Below are 21,491 nucleotides of genomic sequence, written 5' to 3' on the forward strand. Positions count from 1 at the left end.
AAGCCCTATTCGGACAGGACTAGCTTTACAAGGGTAGATAGAGTAAAGTAATTCTACCACTGGACGTCTGTAATATTAATGGCCAATTCGCACGGGATAAGAAATCTCAGTAAAACTATCAGAAGTGGGGGGAGTAACTTGATATACACTGCCATCACCTCCATGTTGTTATGTGCATATTAAACTGCTTCCTGATGTCATGTACGCAAGCAAATATAATCTATATATACGTTATATAAACATTTGGGTCTGGTCAAACTATTTATTTTGTGCCTCTGGCAAGTGCTTTTCACCTTCTTTTTTTTGCCGAAAATACGTGAGGTTTCCCAGACTTGTCCTAGTATAGAGCCAGAATAGTCTCATTACAGTTTTTCTCAATTGTTTACACAAATTCTGGTACTTGAGACACAATGACCACAACATGTAACAGGGTCACCAACCCCCTGAACCAATTCTGCTAAACTACAAGCACAGTTCCTGCTTTGCACTCAAACTGCAGTTCTAAAACACACTTTTTTCAAAACACTACACACAATTCTCTGCTTTTGGCACAACTTTCATGCAGAAAATATCAAGATCAAAGACCCGTCACACAGGTTTACAATCAGCAATCTGACCTTTAGCATAAAAGGGCAACATGGGGATGCAGCATAGGCATTTTTCTTTTTTTTTACTGTAACTGTATACAGTAAATTCTTCTGTTGTTTTCTATGTAGTGTATGTGCAAATTTGTGTTGGTTGGGAATGGGATGTACACTGTGTACATTGTTTTTGCAGGAAAAATAAAATAAATTTTACAGTGTATTTGTGTGTTTTGATAACTGATGATTGATTGTATAAAAACAATATTCTCAAATATTTTACAACACGCTTATGTTTGTACTGTCTGTAGTAAGTGTAACACTGAACGAAAGTCATAAGTCATTATGATGAATGGAGAAGTGTTTTACATTGAGCACATCAGTGTTCAGCTGGTTCTTATAAATGTCTATACTTAAGATGGTTTGTGTGTGTCATTTGAAAACAAAATCCCATTTTGAGAAGAAATAACATTGTTTTGAATGTAACTGTGTGTTGGGTGGGAATGGGATGTACACTGTGTACATTGTTTTTGCAGGAAACATAAAATAAAATTTTACAGTGTATTTGTGTGTTCTGATAACTGATGATTGATTGTCGCACAGCAATTCTCAATTCTCTTTCATTTTGAAGGAGAATTGAGGGGTTTTGGCCATTGTGTGTGTTTTTTTGGATTTGTTTGTAGAGTTCTGAGAATATGAGGCAGGCTTTCAGAAAACTCCAGTGGACAGAAAGTTGCATAGTGCACCTTAATCTTTACCTCATGAATTTTGTGAGAGGTTGAGATACACCGAGTGACAGAGGGCATGTCTTGACCATTCAAACCCTGAACCGAAATGGGTTGTGGAATGTTCTACCACAGGAATGTTCAAGCGTGCGGCCAGGGCCGCATTGATAAAACTCCCCTCCACTCCTGAGTCCACTAAAGCCTGGCACGTGTGGGAAAAGGTGGCCCATTGTAGTCTGACCGGTGCAATAACCTCAAGTCTACTGACGGCCTCAGGCTTTTACGGGACAGTTGGTAGCAAAGTGTCCACTCGCCCCACAGTAAAGGCATAACCTGTTGCTCCGACGCCGATCCTTCTCCTACCTGGTCAGCCGGATTCTGCCCACTTGTATGGGTTCAGGATTTTGAAGGGGACTGACCGTGTCTCTGGCGAACTCAACCTCAGAGTAGGAACTTAACTGTCTCTGCTGATAACGACATTGCATAACAGGGTTCATAGACAACTTTTCCAATTGTCAATGAACCCTATGTTATTTTGCAGACACCACTTAGACAACCAGCCATTGAGTGATGATAATCTGCTAACTATCTCATCACTCCTTTTAAAAGGGAGGGGACCAGAGCAAAAAAAAATCCACTAGATAAGTGGAATGACAATATATTTTTCTTGTTTTTTGAAAATAAAATTAAGTAATATTTAATTTTGGCTGTGGGACACAATGATGGCTGATCATTTTGCCTGTTTTAAGCAAAAAGTTGCTTCATTCATTAGCCTGAGTTATACCAGAGGGCAGGAGGGCTTCCTTACCCACTGCAACCAGAGATAGCTTGCATCGTCGTCATCACTGAAACCGGGCGGATCGTTGGGGATTGGGGGGTTACCCGCGAAGACCTCTTTAGGGACCTCAGGATTGGGCTGGTCAGCCCAGATGAGATAAGTCGCGCCCCGGGGGGTCCCTGGTGGTCATCATTGCCCCACATCCGAGTCATTTAAGCTCACCACACTGGGTCGCAGCAACTTTAAGTTTCTTAGGCAGTACCAGGCAGTGACTGCAGTTCTCTGGATTTTCCAAGGCCTTTTCCACGTGCTTGAGACCCAAGCAAACCACGCATAATCTGTGAAGGTCCTTAGCGGCGATTAGAACACCACACGCGGTCAGGAAGGCCTGTGATAAACTATTGCTGGAAGAAGTAGGATTAAGAGAGGAACATACTGGTGGAAAATTCTGTGGCAGGCAGCTATGGAACAGGAAAGACAAGAGTGACACAGAAAAACTGGAAGAATAGGACTATCATGCCTGGCGGAGGCTGATCTAATGATTTGTCCTCCTGCAGACAAATAAAGTGAGCTGCGCAAATTCAACCGAGCTGTGTCCTTGCAGAGATCGCGAGAAGCAGATGTCAAATAATGAACAGTAGCTCATACAGGCTATATATGCCCACAGGTATGGGGTGGGGCCTTGCCGGGCATTGGCTGAGCATTTCGGTCTGTCTTGCCAGACTTGGACATGGAAGCTTTTGCAGACTTCAGGTATGGATGCCCTTACCATTGGTGGATCTCAATCATGAGATGATGAAAGAGAACAGTAATTGTTGGTTGTGAGAGTGTGTGTGTGTGTGTGTGTGTGTGTGTGTGTGTGTGTGTGTGTGTGTGTGTGTGTGTGTGTTTGTGTGTGTGTGTGTGTGTGTGTGTGTGTGTGTGTGTGTGTGTGTGTGTGTGTGTGTGTGTGTGTGTGTGTGTGTGTGTTTCTGTGTACCCATGGGAAACTGGACTGCCAATACACAGAATTTCAAGGACATAATGATTCACAGGTGATTCGGTTGTGCTTGCTGGAGTTCACGAACATGAAAAGGCAGACAGATTGCATCTGTGCGACCTTGAAAAGGAACTTGGAAACTTTGGGACAGTTATGTCAATAAAAAAGAAAAGAAAAGATTAGAACCTAACTTCAGCGGAAAAAAGCAGGGGTATAAAAAGAACAAGAGAGGCTGTGGGGATGACAGAGCAAGAGCTGGAGACAAACATCAGTGAAGAATGAAGGGTTTAGTGTGTTTACTGCTGCTGTTGGAAACCTTTGTGTTTGTCAATGGAGGACTCAATGAGAAAGAGATCAGCCAACAGCTCAGCTCTGAGGACAGAAGACAGACTCCACCTCAAACAGACACTCTGGGAGATGAAGCTTCAACTGACAGCCAACAATACAGCCATCTGTGCTTACCTGACCCAGCCAACACGTGTATGTGGGGCCCACGTGGATTAAACATGGGCTACAGGGGTACAGAGTGGGCATGGGCCCAAAATGGGCATCTTATCCGGGGCCCACTTGGGTGAACCAAGTGTATGTGGGGCCACCAAGTAGGGTGGTGGTTCACTTGGGTGAACCAAGTAGGTCCCACACGGGCAAACCCAGCTGGGCTCCTCATGTGGGACCTAGTTGGTTCACTAATGGGAAATGAGAACATGGGTGGAAAATGGGCTATTCAGTGGTCTAATTCATTCACAGTCAAGACAAGTGCAAACACAGTCAATTCCAAAGGTTGATTACATGGGTAGATAGTACACAAATATGCACCCTTGAAAAAAATGTATTGTTATTTTGACACTTGAACACAATTAATGTGACTTTGATCTAATCAAAATTTAAAAATTCCAACACAATAGCAATTTTATTTGGTTTATTTTGTGATCACAGAGCAGTGCCATACAGGGACCATTTTAGCTTTTATTATAAAAGTGTACACATTAAGTGAAATAATTCCTTTCTTAAATGTTTAGTTTTGAATAAATCTTTAATAAATTTTATTTAGGCACAGAACCACTAGTTTCCGATTAGTAATGGCTTTAGAATAATGTTCCAAATAAGTTGGAATGTCTTCTGCAGGGTTAGGTAATACTGAGTCATTGTTAATAGGTTACACCAGATCTTTACTTTATACTTAACACATTTTGTATGTCTCCATCATCAATCAGACCTGATTCAACTCATGAGCTCATTAGTAGAGATTTCAAAACCTGGGTGTGTCAGCTACAGTGAGCCGTACAAAATCTGCAGGGCTGGTGGTACGCCAAGACAGGTTTGAAACCATAACCATGACCGAATTTATTTATTTTGATTTTTTAACAATACATCCACTTGTGATTCTTATTAAGTGGGCACTTAAATCTTCACCTTAATTCTTTTGCAGTTTGTGTCGTTTCGTTGCCATCTGTTTTTGTCTGACCCTACAGACCATGTCATCAAGATCAACTGGATGTGGGGCACCAAAAAGCTTTAAATGTGAAAAAGAGAATTTAAAAAAAGTGACACAATGGTTTGGACCAATGGACAAAATGGATTATTTTGAAAAATTTTCAAAGGGCTTTTGGGCGAGCGATTATGGTGTAGTGAGGAGCTGCACTGTTTTTATCTTTTTGTTTGTGAAATACATAAACTTTAAGTGTACAGATGTATATAAACAATACAAGTTTTGTCAAATTATGTCTGTCAGGAGCTCTACTTTTTTTTGTGGTACTTTTGTCAAATAAAGTTGTAACTGTAATTTAGTCGTTTTCAAATTATTCTAAATAACCCTTGCATGATAAAGTATAGCATGAGCTACGGGTTTCTGTTGATTAACTTAAACACTTTTGTGTAGTTTAGAGCAGTGTTTTTCAAACCTGTCCTGGAGGACCACCAGCCCTGTGTCTCCCTCATTTATCACACCTGATTCATCTCATCAGCTCATTAGTAGAGACTGCAAGAACTAAATTGGTGTGTCGAATAAGGGAGACATACAAAATTTGCAGGACTGGCGGTCCTGTAGGACAGGTTTGAAAACCACTGGTTTAGAGGATTACATGTAATGTTTACGGGGTTCACTATAAGATAACTCATACAGAAACTATGCTAGCCCATCTATGCCCGTTGTAACCCATAAGAGCCCTACATAAAACCTATCTGGGTCCAGTCATTAACCCATATGGGCGGGTCTAGTCATTAACCCATATGGGCAGACCCATGTAGGCCCCAAATGGGTGCGACCTGGGTTACCCATATGGGCTCAGTATCAACCCATATGGGCAGACCCCTGTAGGCCCCAAATGGGTGCGACCTGGGTAACCCATATCGGCTTGGTATGAGCCCATCAAGAGACCCATCATTAACCCTTATGGGTAGACCCATGCAGGCCCCAAATGAAGAGAGAACGAACAGACACTGTGCCTGACACAAGAGCTGCAACAGACGAGGTGTAACGCTAATCTGCTGCTCCAATCCAGATTACTTGCTTTGAAGTACAACAGAAACATTAACTCAACATTTATGAGTACTTCAGTTAATGATTGTCTTTTATGGTTTATTAAAGGGGCAGCTCCTAACCACCTGACCTCCAGCTGCTTCCTTCTTCTCCTTCATTCTGTGAAACCGTATCAGCAGTAACTCCTATGACTTCACACTTATATCAGCTCATCTCAGAAGAGTGACTGAACTATAGAGCAAAGTGCGCTGAACCAACCGAAGAGAAGACTTTTTACCGGTAAAACAACAAATTATACACTTACACTGACCTATATGACTACCTTTATACCGATGTCTATATTCGTGTTATGTCTGTAATTTATTTATATATTTAGTCATTTTAATAATGATTGAATTTCTTCTATATTGGTTGGTAAAGCGCTTTTGTAAGTGTCTTTGAAAAAGAGCATCTGCTAAATGTCTTAAAGGTGTCATGAACTGTTTTTTTTAAAAAAATGTATACCGTTGTCTGAGGTCAACTAAATGACGTGGTTTTTACATTCAAAAACATAATAACTAATAAGTAATAGGCTATTTTCTACACCGGTTTTGAGGCTCTCTCCTGAACGCTAGGTTTTGATGGGCATGCCGCACTGGAGACTTGGAAGTAAACGCCCACGGCTAGGATTGGAGAAGATTTGCATATTTAATGAGCTTCAGCTCCGCTGTCAGTTCACATGAGGGAAGGATTGATTTGAAAGCGGCAACTGGAATTATTCAAGTACGTTATTAGCAAACAAACACTGAATTATTTCTAATCCACCCACGATTGATTGAAACATTATTTTTGTATTACTTGGCCCGCCCAATCGATGGATATAAGTGCGAACACACACACACACACACACACACACAGATCAAGAAAGGAATATTATTTCACTATTTGAGATTCACCGGCCTGCCGACAGGCTTACATTTTGGTAGCCTGTCTGGAAAACACACAGCCCCGGGACTACTATTACATATAAAAAAGATGTTTTACTCACATAAGTGTGTAGCACCACTCCTGTCGGATCCATTATAGAAGGCACAGCCTTGTGTTTTAATCTCAATATGTCTGCAAATCCAGCATCGACCTGAGACTTGTTTACAAATGATTCCGCAGTGAAATGAAGCGAACACACATGAGCTGGAACTTCATTAAAAATAAATCCAGTATCACACATTCCTAATATTATGATCTAAAGGAAGCTTATGCAGCGACTGTGTTCTTCCACAATATCTTGCTATCTTCTTCAGGATGTTTGTTGCTGCTGGCTAGCGTGATCCAATGAGTCAGTGGGTGGGACTACTGAATTACACGTGCTTATTATTCTGTAAAGGCGTGTTTCGACACAAGATCGTTTTCTGGGCCTGGTGTCTATAAAAGCTTTTCTTTGACTAACAAGGACGTTGTCATCTCTGAAACTTACAGGATATTCTTATATTACCATGACCTTTCATATATCAAAAGCTCAAGGGAAAGTTGATTTCTCAATTCATCACCCCTTTAAATGTGAATGATGAGAGTCAGTTTGTTATTTAGCATATTCTCTGTTTTCAAGGTCTAATAGAGTTATTCTAGTTGATGACAATAACTTAACCACTGGTAATGACTACTATTGACTACTGCATTCATAGTGTTTTCAACCTGTGAAGACAACATTTATAATAATATATATAACGAATATTATATATTAAGTTTGTTTACATAGGAAATTTTGTTTATATTCATATCTAGTCTTGATTTACTATGATTTTGTACAGATCAATTTCAGATTCATAGTCAAGAATGTCCCACACTGTCATACCCGTGAACTCTTCAACGGTTGTCATCCAGTTTCAACCACCAACTCAAACAGCAGCTGGAACTGGGACAAATGATCCTGTTTATGGACAACAGCCAGCTGGAGTTTCACCTCTTCACGGACTTCAGCTGTTTCTGAAAGGACAACCAAAAGCACTTGGGGTGAGAAATTATGCATACACCCAAATCATTGATTTTTATGTGTCTATGTCAGTGTGAGGTTAGGAAACTACAATAATACATTCTATATATATATAAAAACAACTTAATGCCTTGGTGACAATGCTGGAAGATTATATAACATTCATCATTAGGTTTACCAATTACAGAGTAAAACTTTATAAAAAACTTTATAGCGTATCGGTCAGAGAAAAGAATGTGAAGTACAGGACAACTTTTGCTCATTCGCAAATCAGTGTGTGAATTCATACAATGAGAGTATCTAGATATTTTAGTAGTACAATAATAAATGCAAAACTACAGCTGTTATAAATCTATATTGTTCATGTTATACTGGTCACCAAAATAATTATAATTTTTACTTGTTTTATAAAACCCTCTCTTGTCCCTCACAGACTGTCCAGATAATGATTGGTCTGTTGATTCTCCTGTTGGGAATCGTGTCCACAGTTAATGCAGAATCCATCTTTGTCTTTAGCGGTATTCCTTACTGGGGATCTCTCATCGTAAGAAACAATTATACAATCAAGTGTTGTGTCTTTTATAACACAAGTTACATATTCCAGCAGAAGTCTTGATTTGTGTCTTTCTCTGTGTTCTCAGTACATTATCGCTGGCTCACTCTGCATTGCTGCAGAAAACAAACTCAATTCACCGTCCAGTTTGTGTTTGGTATGTACACAATACTTGTTATTTTAGGGGTCCAAGCACCATATTGTGTTCGTATTGATTTCTTCTTCTTCTTCTTCTTCTTCCTTTTGTTTTTCTGCCATAAAAGTGTAATAATAATTGATCTGAACTAAAACTTGAAAGTGTCACGATCCTGGTGGTGTGCCTTTTGTATGGTCTTTTATGTTTGTTTCTACGTTCAGTTCCTGTTTCCCTTTCTTGCTTACCATTAGTGATGTTCGGTTCTTGAACAAATCTTTCTTTTGAGCCGGTTCATAGGAAGTAACCAGTTGAACCGATTCATTAATCGAACTTTAGTTCCGGTTTGATTACGCAAGACACACGCTGAAGTAGCACGTCCGACTCATAAAGAACCGAATGAGCCGGTTCAACCAGCAGCTGAAGTTTGCGGAGGATTACTGGAGTTTGATGAGTGAGTTGGCGATGCAAGCCTGTGCCACGTACTGGAAATATGCTTATTATGACTTCTGTTATTAAATAACATTTGGTTAAAACCTGCAAAAACTGTCAAGAGCTGTAAATAAATATTACTATAGTTTGTGCATTCAGATGATTTTTTGTTGTTGTTATGCAAAACACAGGAGTTTAAATGACTGGTTAATTATATACTTTAGACATGTAGAACATGGTAGCCAATCCAATTTCAGCGACTACTAACGTGAATGGCCCACCTTTATGAAAATTGACATACTTGTACATACATAGTGTGAAAACGAGTATGTGTACCAAATTTTGAGGGGGAAAGAAGTGTAACCTTTTGAGCTGATATTGTATTTATTAATGTGTTGACATTACAGTTGAAGCCCAGTGGTTCCCACAAATACACTGTTTAAAAGGGTTAGAAGGCCACATATATTATACAATAAACAATACAAATAAAAAGGACTTACTTCTGGACACCGAAAAGTGATAACTCAATAACCACATATATTTTAGGATTGCATCTTAGGATAATAAAAAATTATTATTATTATTAAAAATTATAGATTTATTTATATAAATATGTTAAATAATATATTTGTTTTGGTGAGGATTTCTAGTTTAGCTGTAACCTAAACTATCAGTGAAGTGCTTTTTATTTTTTTGAAAAGATAAATTTCAATCATATCCCTTAATCATCCACATGAGCCATTAGTGCTTGGACCCTGAGGAATGCTGCATGCTGTAATATTTTATTTATTTATTGTGTCAAATAGTGTATTTTTTTATCACACTCCATATACCTTTCAATCTATGTTAACAAGCAAATGTTCTTCCTAATTTATTAATCTATTTTATGTTGTTTTTTCCACCTATAGGTGAAAGGTTCACTTGGAATGAACATTATCTGCGCTATAATTGCAGGCACTTCCATTATTATACTTTCAGTGGATCTGTTTGTAAGGCTATTAAACATGTACAGTTACTGCGACGATTATAATTGTTCACGAGTTTGTGTGCCCATATAATCTTAGTGAAAGTGGTAAACAGATTTGGCTTGCTGTCTGCTATAGAGGGGCTCGGAGAGGATATTCTACCCGAGCTCCGATTGCCCCCCTATAACAGGCAAATTGAATGAATAAAATAATGAATGAATGAGTCATTTATATAGCGCTTTCATATGTACTACTGTACACCCAAAGCGCTTTACACTCATGTCAGGGATATCTCCTCAACCACCACCAATGTGGTGTACAAAAGGAGGAGCAGGGGAGGAGGAGGGATGCTTCAGGAACCAAAAAGGGGAAGAGGTAAGCTGCTGGTTTTATACCTTGGTATTAATTGAAAGATTAGATGGGCGTACTCCTCCCGAAATTACGTTTATTAACTTCACTTCACGAGTTTGTGTGCCCATATAATCTTAGTGAAAGTGGTAAACAGATTTGGCTTGCTGTCTGCTATAGAGGGGCTCGGAGAGGATATTCTACCCGAGCTCCGATTGCCCCCCAAAAACATAATGCAGAAATAGACAGCAAGCAAGAATCATGGAAATTTGAACAGCTCATGATTACGGGAGGAGTCTGCATAATTATTCCAGAAGACCCCCCAAAATTGTTAAATAGACTGAATGGAAGATGGCACTGTAGCAGTACTGAGGTAGGTAACTGCTGTGGCAGTTTATGAAATAGGTGAGGGGTTGCAGCAGCATCAAGCAGAGCACTGCAGCAACATTCTCGAATTGGCGAGGCGCTGCAGCAGCATCAAGCAAAGCACTGCAGCAACGTTCTCGAATTGACGGGGCATTGCAGCAGCATCAAGCAAAGCGCTGCAACAACATTCTCTAATTGACGGGGCACTGCAGCAGCATCAAGCAAAGCGCTGCGGCAACATTCTCAAATTGGCGGGGCACTGCAGCAGTAGTCTCAAAAATGGTGGGGCACTGCAGCAGCTTTCCCAAATTGGCAGGGCACTGCAGCAGCATCGAGCAAAGCACTGTGACAGCATTCTCAAACTGGCGGGGCACTGCAGCAGCTTCAAGCAAAGCACTGCAGCAGCATTCTCAAACTGGCGGGGCACTGCAGCAGCTTCAAGCAAAGCACTGCAGCAGCATTCTCAAACTGGCGGGGCACTGCAGCAGCTTCAAGCAAAGCACTGCAGCAGCATTCTCAAACTGGCGGGGAACTGCAGCAGCCTCCAGCATTCTCAAATTGGTGGGGCACTGCAGCAGCTTCAAGCAAAGCACTGCAGCAGCATTCTCAAACTGCCGGAAACTGCAGCAGCCTCCAGCATTCTGAAATTGGCGGGGCACTGGGGCGGCAGTCTCAAAATGGTGTGGCACTGCAGCGGCAGTCTCAAAATGTCGGGGCAATGCAGCAGCATTGAGCAAAACACTGCAGCAGCAGTCTCAAGATGGCGGGGCACTGCAGCGGCAGTCTCAAGATGGCGGGGCACTGCAGCGGCAGTCTCAAAATGGCGGGGCAATGCAGCAGCATTGAGCAAAACACTGCAGCGGCAGTCTCAAGATGGCAGGGCACTGCAGCGGCAGTCTCAAGATGGCGGGGCACTGCAGCGGCAGTCTCAAGATGGCGGGGCACTGCAGCGGCAGTCTCAAGATGGCGGGGCACTGCAGCGGCAGTCTCAAGATGGTGTGGCACTGCAGCGGCAGTCTCAAAATGTCGGGGCAATGCAGCAGCATTGAGCAAAACACTGCAGCGGCAGTCTCAAGATGGCAGGGCACTGCAGCGGCAGTCTCAAGATGGCAGGGCACTGCAGCGGCAGTCTCGAATTGGCGGGGGACTGCAGCGGCAGTCTCGAATTGGCGGGGCACTGCAGTGGCAGTCTCGAATTGGCGGCTCACTGCAGCGGCAGTCTCGAATTGGCGGGGCACTGCAGCGGCAGTCTCAAAATGGCATGGCACTGCTGCGGCAGTCTCAAAATGGCAGGGCACTGTAGCAGCGGTCTCAAATTAGTGGGGCACTGCAGCGGCAGTATCAAGCAAAGCATGGCAATGGCAGTCACAAATAACGAAGCACTGCAGTGGCAGTATCAAATTGAGAAGCACTACAGCGGCTGCATCAAATTGGAGGAGCACTACAGTGGCAATATTAAATTGTGGAGCACTGGGCACTGCAGCGGCAGTATCAAGCAAAGGATTGCAGCGGAAGTCACGAATTAGCGAAGTACTGCAGTAGCAGCATCAAATAGGAGAAGCACGGCAGCATAAAATTGGCGCAGCACTGCAGTGGCAGAATCAAATTGCGGAGCACTGCGGCATCGAACTGCGAAGCACTGCAGCGGCTGCATCAAATGGTGGAGCACTGCAGTGGCAGTATCAAATTGTGGAGCACTGGAGGGGCAGCATCAAAAATGGAGGAGCAGTGCAGCGGCAGCATAAAATTGGAGGAGCATTGCAGCGGCGGTATCGAATTGCGGCTCACTGCAGTATCGAAAAAGGAGGAGCACTGCAGTGGCAGCATCAAATAGGAGTAGCACAGCAGAGGCAGCATTAAATAGGAGGAACACTGCAGCGGCAGTATTAAATAGGAGGTGCACTGCAGTGGCAGCATTAAACTGGAGGAGAACTGCAGCATCAAATTGGTGGAGCACTGCAGCAGCGTCAAATTGCGGAACATTGCAGCAGCAGCATTAAAAAGGAGGAGCCCTGGAGTGGCAGCATGAAACTAGAGGAGCACTGTAGCGGCAGCATCAAATAGAAGGAGCACAGCAGCGACAGTGTCAAAAAGGAGGAGCACTGTAGCATCAAAATAGGAGGAACACTGCAACACTGCAACGGCAGCATCAAATAGGAGGAGAACTGCAGTGGCAGAAACAAATAGCAGGAAAACTGCAGCATCAATATAAGAGGAGAACTGCATTGGCAGTGTAAAAATGGCGGAGCACTGCAGCGGCAGTATCAAAAATGGAGGAGCACTTTAGCGTCAAAATAGGAGGAACACTGCAGCGGCAGCATAAAATAGGAGGAGAACTGAAGTGGCAGAATCAAATAGGGGGAAAAAACTGCAGCATCAAATAGGAGGAGAACTGCAGTGGCAGTATTAAACTGGAGGAGCACTGCAGCAGCAGCATTAAAAGGGGGGAGCCCTGCAAGTGGCAGCATTAAACTGGAAGAGCACTATAGCGGCAGCATCAAATAAGAGGAGCACTGCAGCGGCAGTGTCAAAGTGGCGGAGCACTGTAGCATCGAAATAGGAGGAGCACTGCAGCGGCAGCCTCAAGCTGGAGGAGCAACGCAGCGGCAGCATCAAATAGGAGGAGCACTGCAGCAGCGGCAAAATGACAGATCACTGCAGTGGCAGCATTAAATAGTAGGGGCACTGCAGTGGCAGCATCAAAGTGGAGGAGCACTGCAGTGGCAGCATCAAAATTACGGAGCACTGCAGTGGCAGCATTAAATAGTAGGAGCACTGCAGTGGCAGCATTAAATAGTAAGGGCACTGCAGTGGCAGCATTAAACTGGAGGAGCACTGTAGCATCAAAATAGGAGGAGCACTGCAGAGGCAGCATCAAATAGGAGGAGAACTGCAGTGGCAGTATCAAATAGGAGGAGCACTGCAGCAGCAGCATTAAACTGGAGGAGCAATGCAGCGGCAGCATCAAATAGGAGGAGCACTGCAGCGGCAGCGTCAAAATAGACGGATCACTGCAGTGGCGGCATTAAATAATAAGGGCACTGCAGTGGCAGCATTAAACTGGAGGAGCACTGTAGTGGCAAGCGAAGCCCTGGAGCATCAAGTGAGGGACTGTGGCATTAAGTAAAGGACTACAATGGTGATATCTAGTAAATCCAAATACTGCAGCAGCAGTATCAAATTGGCAGAGCACTGCAGCGTCAAGCGAAGATGGCTTGTTTGATGAGGCTGAGGTCCGAACAAAGTAAAATCGAAAGGCCTCTGAGGACCACCAACCCAATAGTTTAATTGATGGTGTGGCAGTCTTTTTGGCCTGCGGTGGTGTCTGCTCCATTGCGGAAGAAGTGAGGTGAATATAAGTAAGCCTAATTACCAGAGTTGGTGGGGATCTGCTGAAGCTTTTTAATGAACTTCACTGCCTGGTGACAGGAAGGTTGTTCTCATCAGAAAACAGCGGGTCGAGAAGTGAGGAGATCAGCACCTCCCTGTGGCAAGGGAGAAGGAAAGATATTGATATTGCTGGATGGGTGTCGGGAGATTGAAGATAGGAATGAAAAGGCAGTTTTTAAATTGATCCGTTTATTGCTTTTGATGAGGAAACGGATGGTGTTCTTGTTTAAAACTTAGAGATCATAGATGGTCGGATGGATGGTTGTAGATTAGAAATTTAAGCAGCCGAGATAGACTTTGATGGTACTAGATTGGGTGGACATCTCGTATGACATCAAAATTGAAAAAGAGGGAGAATTTGGGAAAACAAGTTGGTTGTAGGAATTGTTTGAAAAAGCTCTCCAAGTTGTCCAGTAGGATTGCAATGCTGGGGTTGGAACGGTGTCCACCTTCGGGCTAATGCTCTTAATATTTATGGCAAAATCTGGGAAATATAGAAATTAAGATAAAAACTCTCTTAAAACACTCTTCTCCTGAAAAGTCTGCTGGTTCCTCAGTGACAACTTTTATAGCGTCAAACAACTAACTAAGCTAAACTTATTTAAAACAAATACTTGAAATAAAATCATAGTGATAAAACTGCCTTAAAAGACAGAAAACATCTTGGAAAATATAAAGTGTAATTTGATTGTTTAGTTCAACTCGTATCCATTAGAAACCACGGAGGGGCGGGGCTTATGAGCTATACTGGGACCAACCACCTGGGGTGATTGAGGCGCGGAGGCTTGGTGGAGACAGGTGATGGATCCATAGCAATGATGTAGTAGGAACTGTAAGAGCAATGCAGCTGAGAAGGAGGCAATAAACTGTAGAGGAAGCAGAAGCTGGATTGAATAAGGTTGGAGAAATTAGGGGGGGGGGCAGGACCGTTTGCGGAGGCAGCCTCACGCTTTGGGTCTGCACCTATAGCAGAGAAAAATTTTAAAGGGGGGGGGGGCAGGACCGTTTGCGGAGGCAGCCTCACGCTTTGGGTCTGCACCTATAGCAGAGAAGAAATTAAAGGGGGGGGGGAGGGCAGGACCGTTTGCGGAAGCAGCCTCACGCTTTGGGTCTGCACCTATAGCAGAGGAGAAATTAAGGGGGGGGAGGGCAGGACCGTTTGCGGAGGCAGCCTCACGCTTTGGGTCTGCACCTATAGCAGAGAAGAAATTAAAGGGGGGGGGGGCAGGACCGTTTGCGGAGGCAGCCTCACGCTTTGGGTCTGCACCTATAGCAGAGAAGAAATTAAAGGGGGGGGGGGGCAGGACCGTTTGCGGAGGCAGCCTCACGCTTTGGGTCTGCACCTATAGCAGAGAAGAAATTAAGGGAGGGGGGGGGGGGGGGCAGGACCGTTTGCGGAGGCAGCCTCACGCTTTGGGCCTGCTCCAATAGCAGAGGAGAAATGTATTATATAGCTTTTCTTGATTTAACAGAGAATAAAAGCCAGAAAGCACAGAAATATAGGAAGCGTGGAAAGAAGAACAGAAGAAGCTATACTTACCTGTGGGAGGGTGAAAGGTAACAGTCGAAGAGGCCGTGGAACTATTGCGAGCAGACGCGGAACTAATGTCTGCGGCCGCGATAGTGCCGGCCGAATTAAGGGGCGGACGTGAAAGCGTAGGCAGCTGCGGCTGCCGGCTGAAACTGAAACGGACCGTATAGATCGTGCAGTTGTTTGTGTTGATGTTTGCGTGTTGCTGCGAGAACGCTGAATGCGGCGTGAGAGAGAGTTTTGGTGAAAACACACGAGCAGATCGTGAAGTTGCGCTTTTGAATTCCTCTGGGTGAAATGGAAAACCCGCGCTGGATAACGCCTGAGCGCGTCGACGGACTCCTCAGCAGGAGGTACGAGGCTTAACGTTACTGCTGAAGAGGATGATGTTGATGATGATGAAGACCTCGATGCATCGCGATGAGGATCGACCGAGCCCCGTTATGATTCTAGATAGAAGAAGAGAGAGGTTTTCTTGAGCGAGGTGTTATGTGGAGCGGAGAGACCGGCGGTCTGGAGATCAACAGGTGAAATGAGCAGCGCAGCCAGTCAAGCACAGTTGGGCAGGCCAAATGCTTCAGGAACCAAAAAGGGGAAGAGGTAAGCTGCTGGTTTTATACCTTGGTATTAATTGAAAGATTAGATGGGCGTACTCCTCCCGAAATTACGTTTATTAACTTCACTTATTATATTGAGGAAAAGTATACGGTATGTCACCAATTTTTATATTACTTTTTTTTTAGTAATTACATTAAGTTCATTGTGTGGTCAGTACACTTGTCAAAAAACAAGCCTTAATCTGCATTCATCTCAACATTTCAGAAGATCTCTTACTATTACTGATCCTTCACAGTTCTAGAAGGCATTATACATCGTAAACTCAGTCCAGTTTGACCTATAGATATGTTGTATTCCAATATGAACCTCAGTGATGGTAGATTCTGAATTGATGAGCAGCAAGTGTACCAGTGTGAATGCTAATTATCAATTATTTTCTCATTGTTATTTGTGCTCATGTTGAATTCTCTCTCAGACTCTCTTCTGGGGAATCAGTAGTGTATCACTGGTATTCACCATCCTTGAGTTCATCATCTCCATCTGTCTGTCAGCATTTACCTGTAAAGCCGCCTGCTGCTGTTATCCTCAGGTGAGTGATGTGTCAAATCAGGAGTTCCCAAACTTTGTGTGTATGAATTACCCGAGTCTCTCAACAGTGTTCAGCAGCAGCAGCGCCTGTATTAATAGCAATTACAAAAAGCTACATGTTTAACTGCTTCAAAAACAACATTAACATTTACTGTAGTTTTTTAAAGTTGTGAAATTATTTGAAGAAATCCAAATGAAAGCATCCACACTAGAACATTTCTTTAATTTCTTTAGCTTTTTTCTACTCTACTTGAAGTACATTGATTATAAACCTGTAATACTGAAACTATCTGCCAGTGTCATTGCATGTGTGACATAAAACTCTACATGTGTATATTTCCACAGGTGCCGTTTGTTCCACAAGTTATAACCCCACAGGCCTGTTGTTTTAGGCCAAATCATGTTCACAATCTTGACAACTCAGAGGTAAGAGAAGCGTGTAACCCCAGTTAAATTGGACTTTGAATGGTACTCAAAAAACATTCCACAAAACAATGTATTTCAGTTTAGTGTCACTATGAACTGTAAGCGTGTAAAGCACTAAGTAAGGGTTGCATTAATTGTTTAATATTATCAAGAAATAAGCAAGAAAGCTGATCATATAGCTTTTTCTCTTGCAGATATCTGTGGTCAGCAACCATGCTGCAGAAATTCCTCCACAATATAGTGAATTTAAATAAATATGAATATTCAAACAAGAGTTGACAGAGTTGAGCTGGGACACATGGGTTTCCAAGTGATTTCCTGTCCATTATCTCTAACGTCCTTTCATTAAAAAGAGAACATGACAGCTAAGGAAAAAACTCTTGATTATTAATTAATAATAATTACACATTCTTTAAGTCACAATTTTGTCAAAAACTGTTAAAGATTAGATACTGTTTCATGATTTTGATTGTTGAGTCAAGTTGCCTAACCATTCATGAAACTGGATAGCTTGTTTTGCACAACTAATTGCTTAATACAGTATAATCTGTAAGAATAAAGTATACAAAAACAAAGTGTTTGTTTGTCACCTTTCACTTTTATTTGAAGTATATGATATTGCATTGTCTTCAGTTTTGTGGGTCTCGAAATAGCAGAACATATAAAACAGGCAATCGAGGAGATGCTGAACACGGGAGATAGACGAGCGACGAGTCCATGTCATTTTGCAGAACAATGCAAGAAATATGAAAAAGCAATGGATGGTAAGGGGTACTGAACATGGGCTTCATGGTGGACACTTCAGCTCGATGTACAGTCTTGTTCAAAATAATAGCAGTACAATGTGACTAACCAGAATAATCAAGGTTTTTCGTATATTTTTTATTGCTACGTGGCAAACAAGTTACCAGTAGGTTCAGTAGATTCTCAGGCAACAAATGAGACCCAGCATTCATGATATGCACGCTCTTAAGGCTGTGCAATTGGGCAATTAGTTGAATTAGTTGAAAGGGGTGTGTTCAAAAAAATAGCAGTGTGGCATTCAATCACTGAGGTCATCAATTTTGTGAAGAAACAGGTGTGAATCAGGTGGCCCCTATTTAAGGATGAAGCCAACACTTGTTGAACATGCATTTGATAGCTGAGGAAAATGGGTCGTTCAAGACATTGTTCAGAAGAACAGCGTACTTTGATTAAAAAGTTGATTAGAGAGGGGAAAACCTATAAAGAGGTGCAAAAAATGATAGGCTGTTCAGCTAAAATGATCTCCAATGCCTTAAAATGGAGAGCAAACCCAGAGAGACGTGGAAGAAAACGGAACACAACCATCAAAATGGATAGAAGAATAACCAGAATGGCAAAGGCTCAGCCAATGATCACCTCCAGGATGATCAAAGACAGTCTGGAGTTACCTGTAAGTAATGTGAAAGTTAGAAGACGTCTGTGTGAAGCTAATCTATTTTCAAGAATCCCCCGCAAAGTCCCTCTGTTAAAAAAAAGGCATGTGCAGAAGAGGTTACAATTTGCCAAAGAACACATCAACTGGCCTAAAGAGAAATGGAGGAACATTTTGTGGACTGATGAGAGTAAAATTGTTCTTTTTGGGTCCAAGGGCCACAGGCAGTTTGTGAGACGACCCCCAAACTCTGAATTCAAGCCACAGTACACAGTGAAGACAGTGAAGCATGGAGGTGCAAGCATCATGATATGGGCATGTTTCTCCTACTATGGTGTTGGGCCTATTTATCGCATACCAGGGATCATGGATCAGTTTGCATATGTTAAAATACTTGAAGAGGTCATGTTGCCCTATGCTGAAGAGGACATGCCCTTGAAACGGTTGTTTCAACAAGACAATGACCCAAAACACACTAGTAAACGGGCAAAGTCTTGGTTCCAAACCAACAAAATTAATGTTATGGAGTGGCCAGCCCAATCTCCAGACCTTAATCCAATTGAGAACTTGTGGGGTGATATCAAAAATGCTGTTTCTGAAGCAAAACCAAGAAATGTGAATGAATTGTGGAATGTTGTTAAAGAATCATGGAGTGGAATAACAGCTGAGAGGTGCCACAAGTTGGTTGACTCCATGCCACACAGATGTCAAGCAGTTTTAAAAAACTGTGGTCATACAACTAAATATTAGTTTAGTGATTCACAGGATTGCTAAATCCCAGAAAAAAAAAATGTTTGTACAAAATAGTTTTGAGTTTGTACAGTCAAAGGTAGACACTGCTATTTTTTTGAACACACCCCTTTCAACTAATTGCCCAATTGCAAATTCTTAAGAGCGTGCATATCATGAATGCTGGGTCTCATTTGTTTCCTGAGAATCTACTGAACCTACTGGTAACTTGTTTGCCACGTAGCAATAAAAAATATACTAAAAACCTTGATTATTCTGGTTAGTCACATTGTACTGCTATTATTTTGAACAAGACTTACATTGCTGAATAATAAACTTGTAAAAGTGCATGTACCATTATATGACCCCTTTAACTTAACTAATTCATTTTTTTTTTACTGTTCCTGTGGTATTTAGCAACTACAATTTCTGTTAATCCTATAATTTTATATTATAATGTATTTAAAGTGAATACATTGTAATGAAAAATGAGTAAAGTAAAATAGCTAAAGTAAATCGTAAGTGGAAATGCATCTGTCAATTCAATGAATGTTAAAAATATGATGTTAAAAATACACATTGATTGGCCTATTCATGAGCATACATCAGCAATTACACATGTTTAGGGGAATAGGGCATTATTAATATACCACAAAAGGAGCTATGTGCTAGAAACGGGTAAACCACTATCTGCCCGTAGGGTGGGGCACCGCTGCACCAGGCCGTGTCCCACATTGACCCTCAGAAACACACCCTTTGTCCCCCCTTGGGCTTATTAGCAGGTGGTCCCCCTAGACATGACATTGTCACAGTCACATTAGTTTGGACTTGTTCATCACTCATTTGTTGTCAAAGATACTCATTACGTTCAGCTGTGCACTTGTAACCGGTCCTCTGCTGACCGCCATTACGCTCTCGCTCTCTCTCTGCGTTGTGTTTAACAGAAGACCAGGACACACACACTGCTGTTCATCAAAGGGGAGTTTTATTGACATCCATACCGCCTCAGGAGCAGATCTCGTCTGTGGATTAATACGCACTGAGATCATATCTCTTCACGGATGTTTCACAAGATATCCCTCTCTCCAGCATATGCAATGTGAACTCATTATGTTTAACATTTGAAAGAATTAATACTAACATTGAGACCTTATAGCATTATTCACAGAGCAAGAACATAAAAAGTAAAAAAAAGTAAAATACCTGTGGATTAATATGCACTAAGATCATATCTCTTCAAGGATGTTTCACAAGATATCCCTATATGACATAATAACTGTTAATAAAAGACCCAAAGCCATGCCAACAACATAGCATGCGATCCACTCGATATAACTACATATTCTCAATCCACATGCATATAAAACACACATCAGAACACTGCTGACAGTCTCAGTATAGTTTACAATAAGATATTAGACCAATTTATACACTTTACAAACTTAATTCGTAACTTAAATACATGCTGGTGTGATTGGTAAACCGGTTTCATTCCCACATCAGTAGAACAGGTCATAATAATGACCACAGGGCTTGTTCCTCTGGTGTGGGAGATGCTCATACAGATCTTTTGATGAACATTTGCTGTCAGGACCCGAGGATAGGTGGGAGCATTAGGGCACGAGAAGGTCAACCAGAAGCTGCATGAATATTTGGGTGCTGAATGTTTCTTATTCTTTGTTCTGGTTGAGTATTTAAAGGGAATTGGCAAACCACTCAGGGAAGCATCTGTATCCAGAACACACACACGGTTACGGTGTGTCTCTACTGCCGAGTAAATGAGGACTCTTTGAAACTAGGTTTATATTATTTGGTGATTGTGGTTAATATTGTTTGCTGATCAGTTGTGGTTGATGAAGTCATTTTTAATTCTTTTATTTGATATTTGTACCTGGCTAAATAAACATTAATCTGGATTTATCTTGTTTTAGTCCAAATCATTGATTCTAGTGTCGCATGAGGAGGGCAGATGAAGCACACACACACACACACACACACACACACACACACACACACACACACACACACACACACTTAAGAATATTATACACACAGCATCAGATCTGGATCAGTCCTGTCTGACCGATACCTGACTGCTAGGGCGGTCCTTTGCGGTTGCTAGGGTACTCAGGGTGGTTGCTATGGTCTTTCTATGCGGTTGTTAGTGTACTTGGTTGGTGGCTATGTGGTGGCTATGGTACTTGGTTGCTAGGGCAGTTGGGGTGGTTTCTTGGCTACTCGGGCGGTTGCTGTGGTGTTCTGGGTGATTGCTATGAGATAGACAGACAGACAGACAGACAGACAGACAGATAGATAGATAGATAGATAGATAGATAGATAGATAGATAGATAGATAGATAGATAGATAGATAGATAGATAGATAGATAGATAGATAGATAGATAGATAGATAGATTATATTATATTTTTTCTTGTTTTCTTGAAAATAAAATCTAAATGAAGTTCTTCTCTCTCTCTCTCTCTCTCTCTCTCTCTCTCTCTCTCACTCACACACACACACACACACACACACACACACACGTTTGTGATGAAGAGAGAGTAAGAG

At 42.1% G+C, this 21,491-nt stretch overlaps 1 protein-coding gene across 1 annotated transcript; it reads left to right on the plus strand.

Moving 5' to 3' along the window:
- The first annotated feature begins 5,662 nt into the window (after positions 1-5,662).
- Positions 5,663-17,366, plus strand: LOC137049417 (membrane-spanning 4-domains subfamily A member 4A-like). The gene is made up of 9 exons (XM_067427967.1): positions 5,663-5,821; positions 7,330-7,531; positions 7,945-8,055; positions 8,153-8,221; positions 9,538-9,662; positions 15,913-15,937; positions 16,263-16,376; positions 16,721-16,801; positions 16,996-17,366. The coding sequence occupies exons 2-9, from the start codon at positions 7,355-7,357 to the stop codon at positions 17,053-17,055; spliced, it is 762 nt and encodes a 253-aa protein (XP_067284068.1). The 5' UTR covers positions 5,663-5,821; positions 7,330-7,354; the 3' UTR covers positions 17,056-17,366.
- The last annotated feature ends 4,125 nt before the right edge of the window (positions 17,367-21,491 follow it).

The sequence above is a fragment of the Pseudorasbora parva genome, chromosome 20 (assembly GCF_024679245.1).
Source record: "Pseudorasbora parva isolate DD20220531a chromosome 20, ASM2467924v1, whole genome shotgun sequence".
NCBI lineage: Eukaryota > Metazoa > Chordata > Actinopteri > Cypriniformes > Gobionidae > Pseudorasbora > Pseudorasbora parva.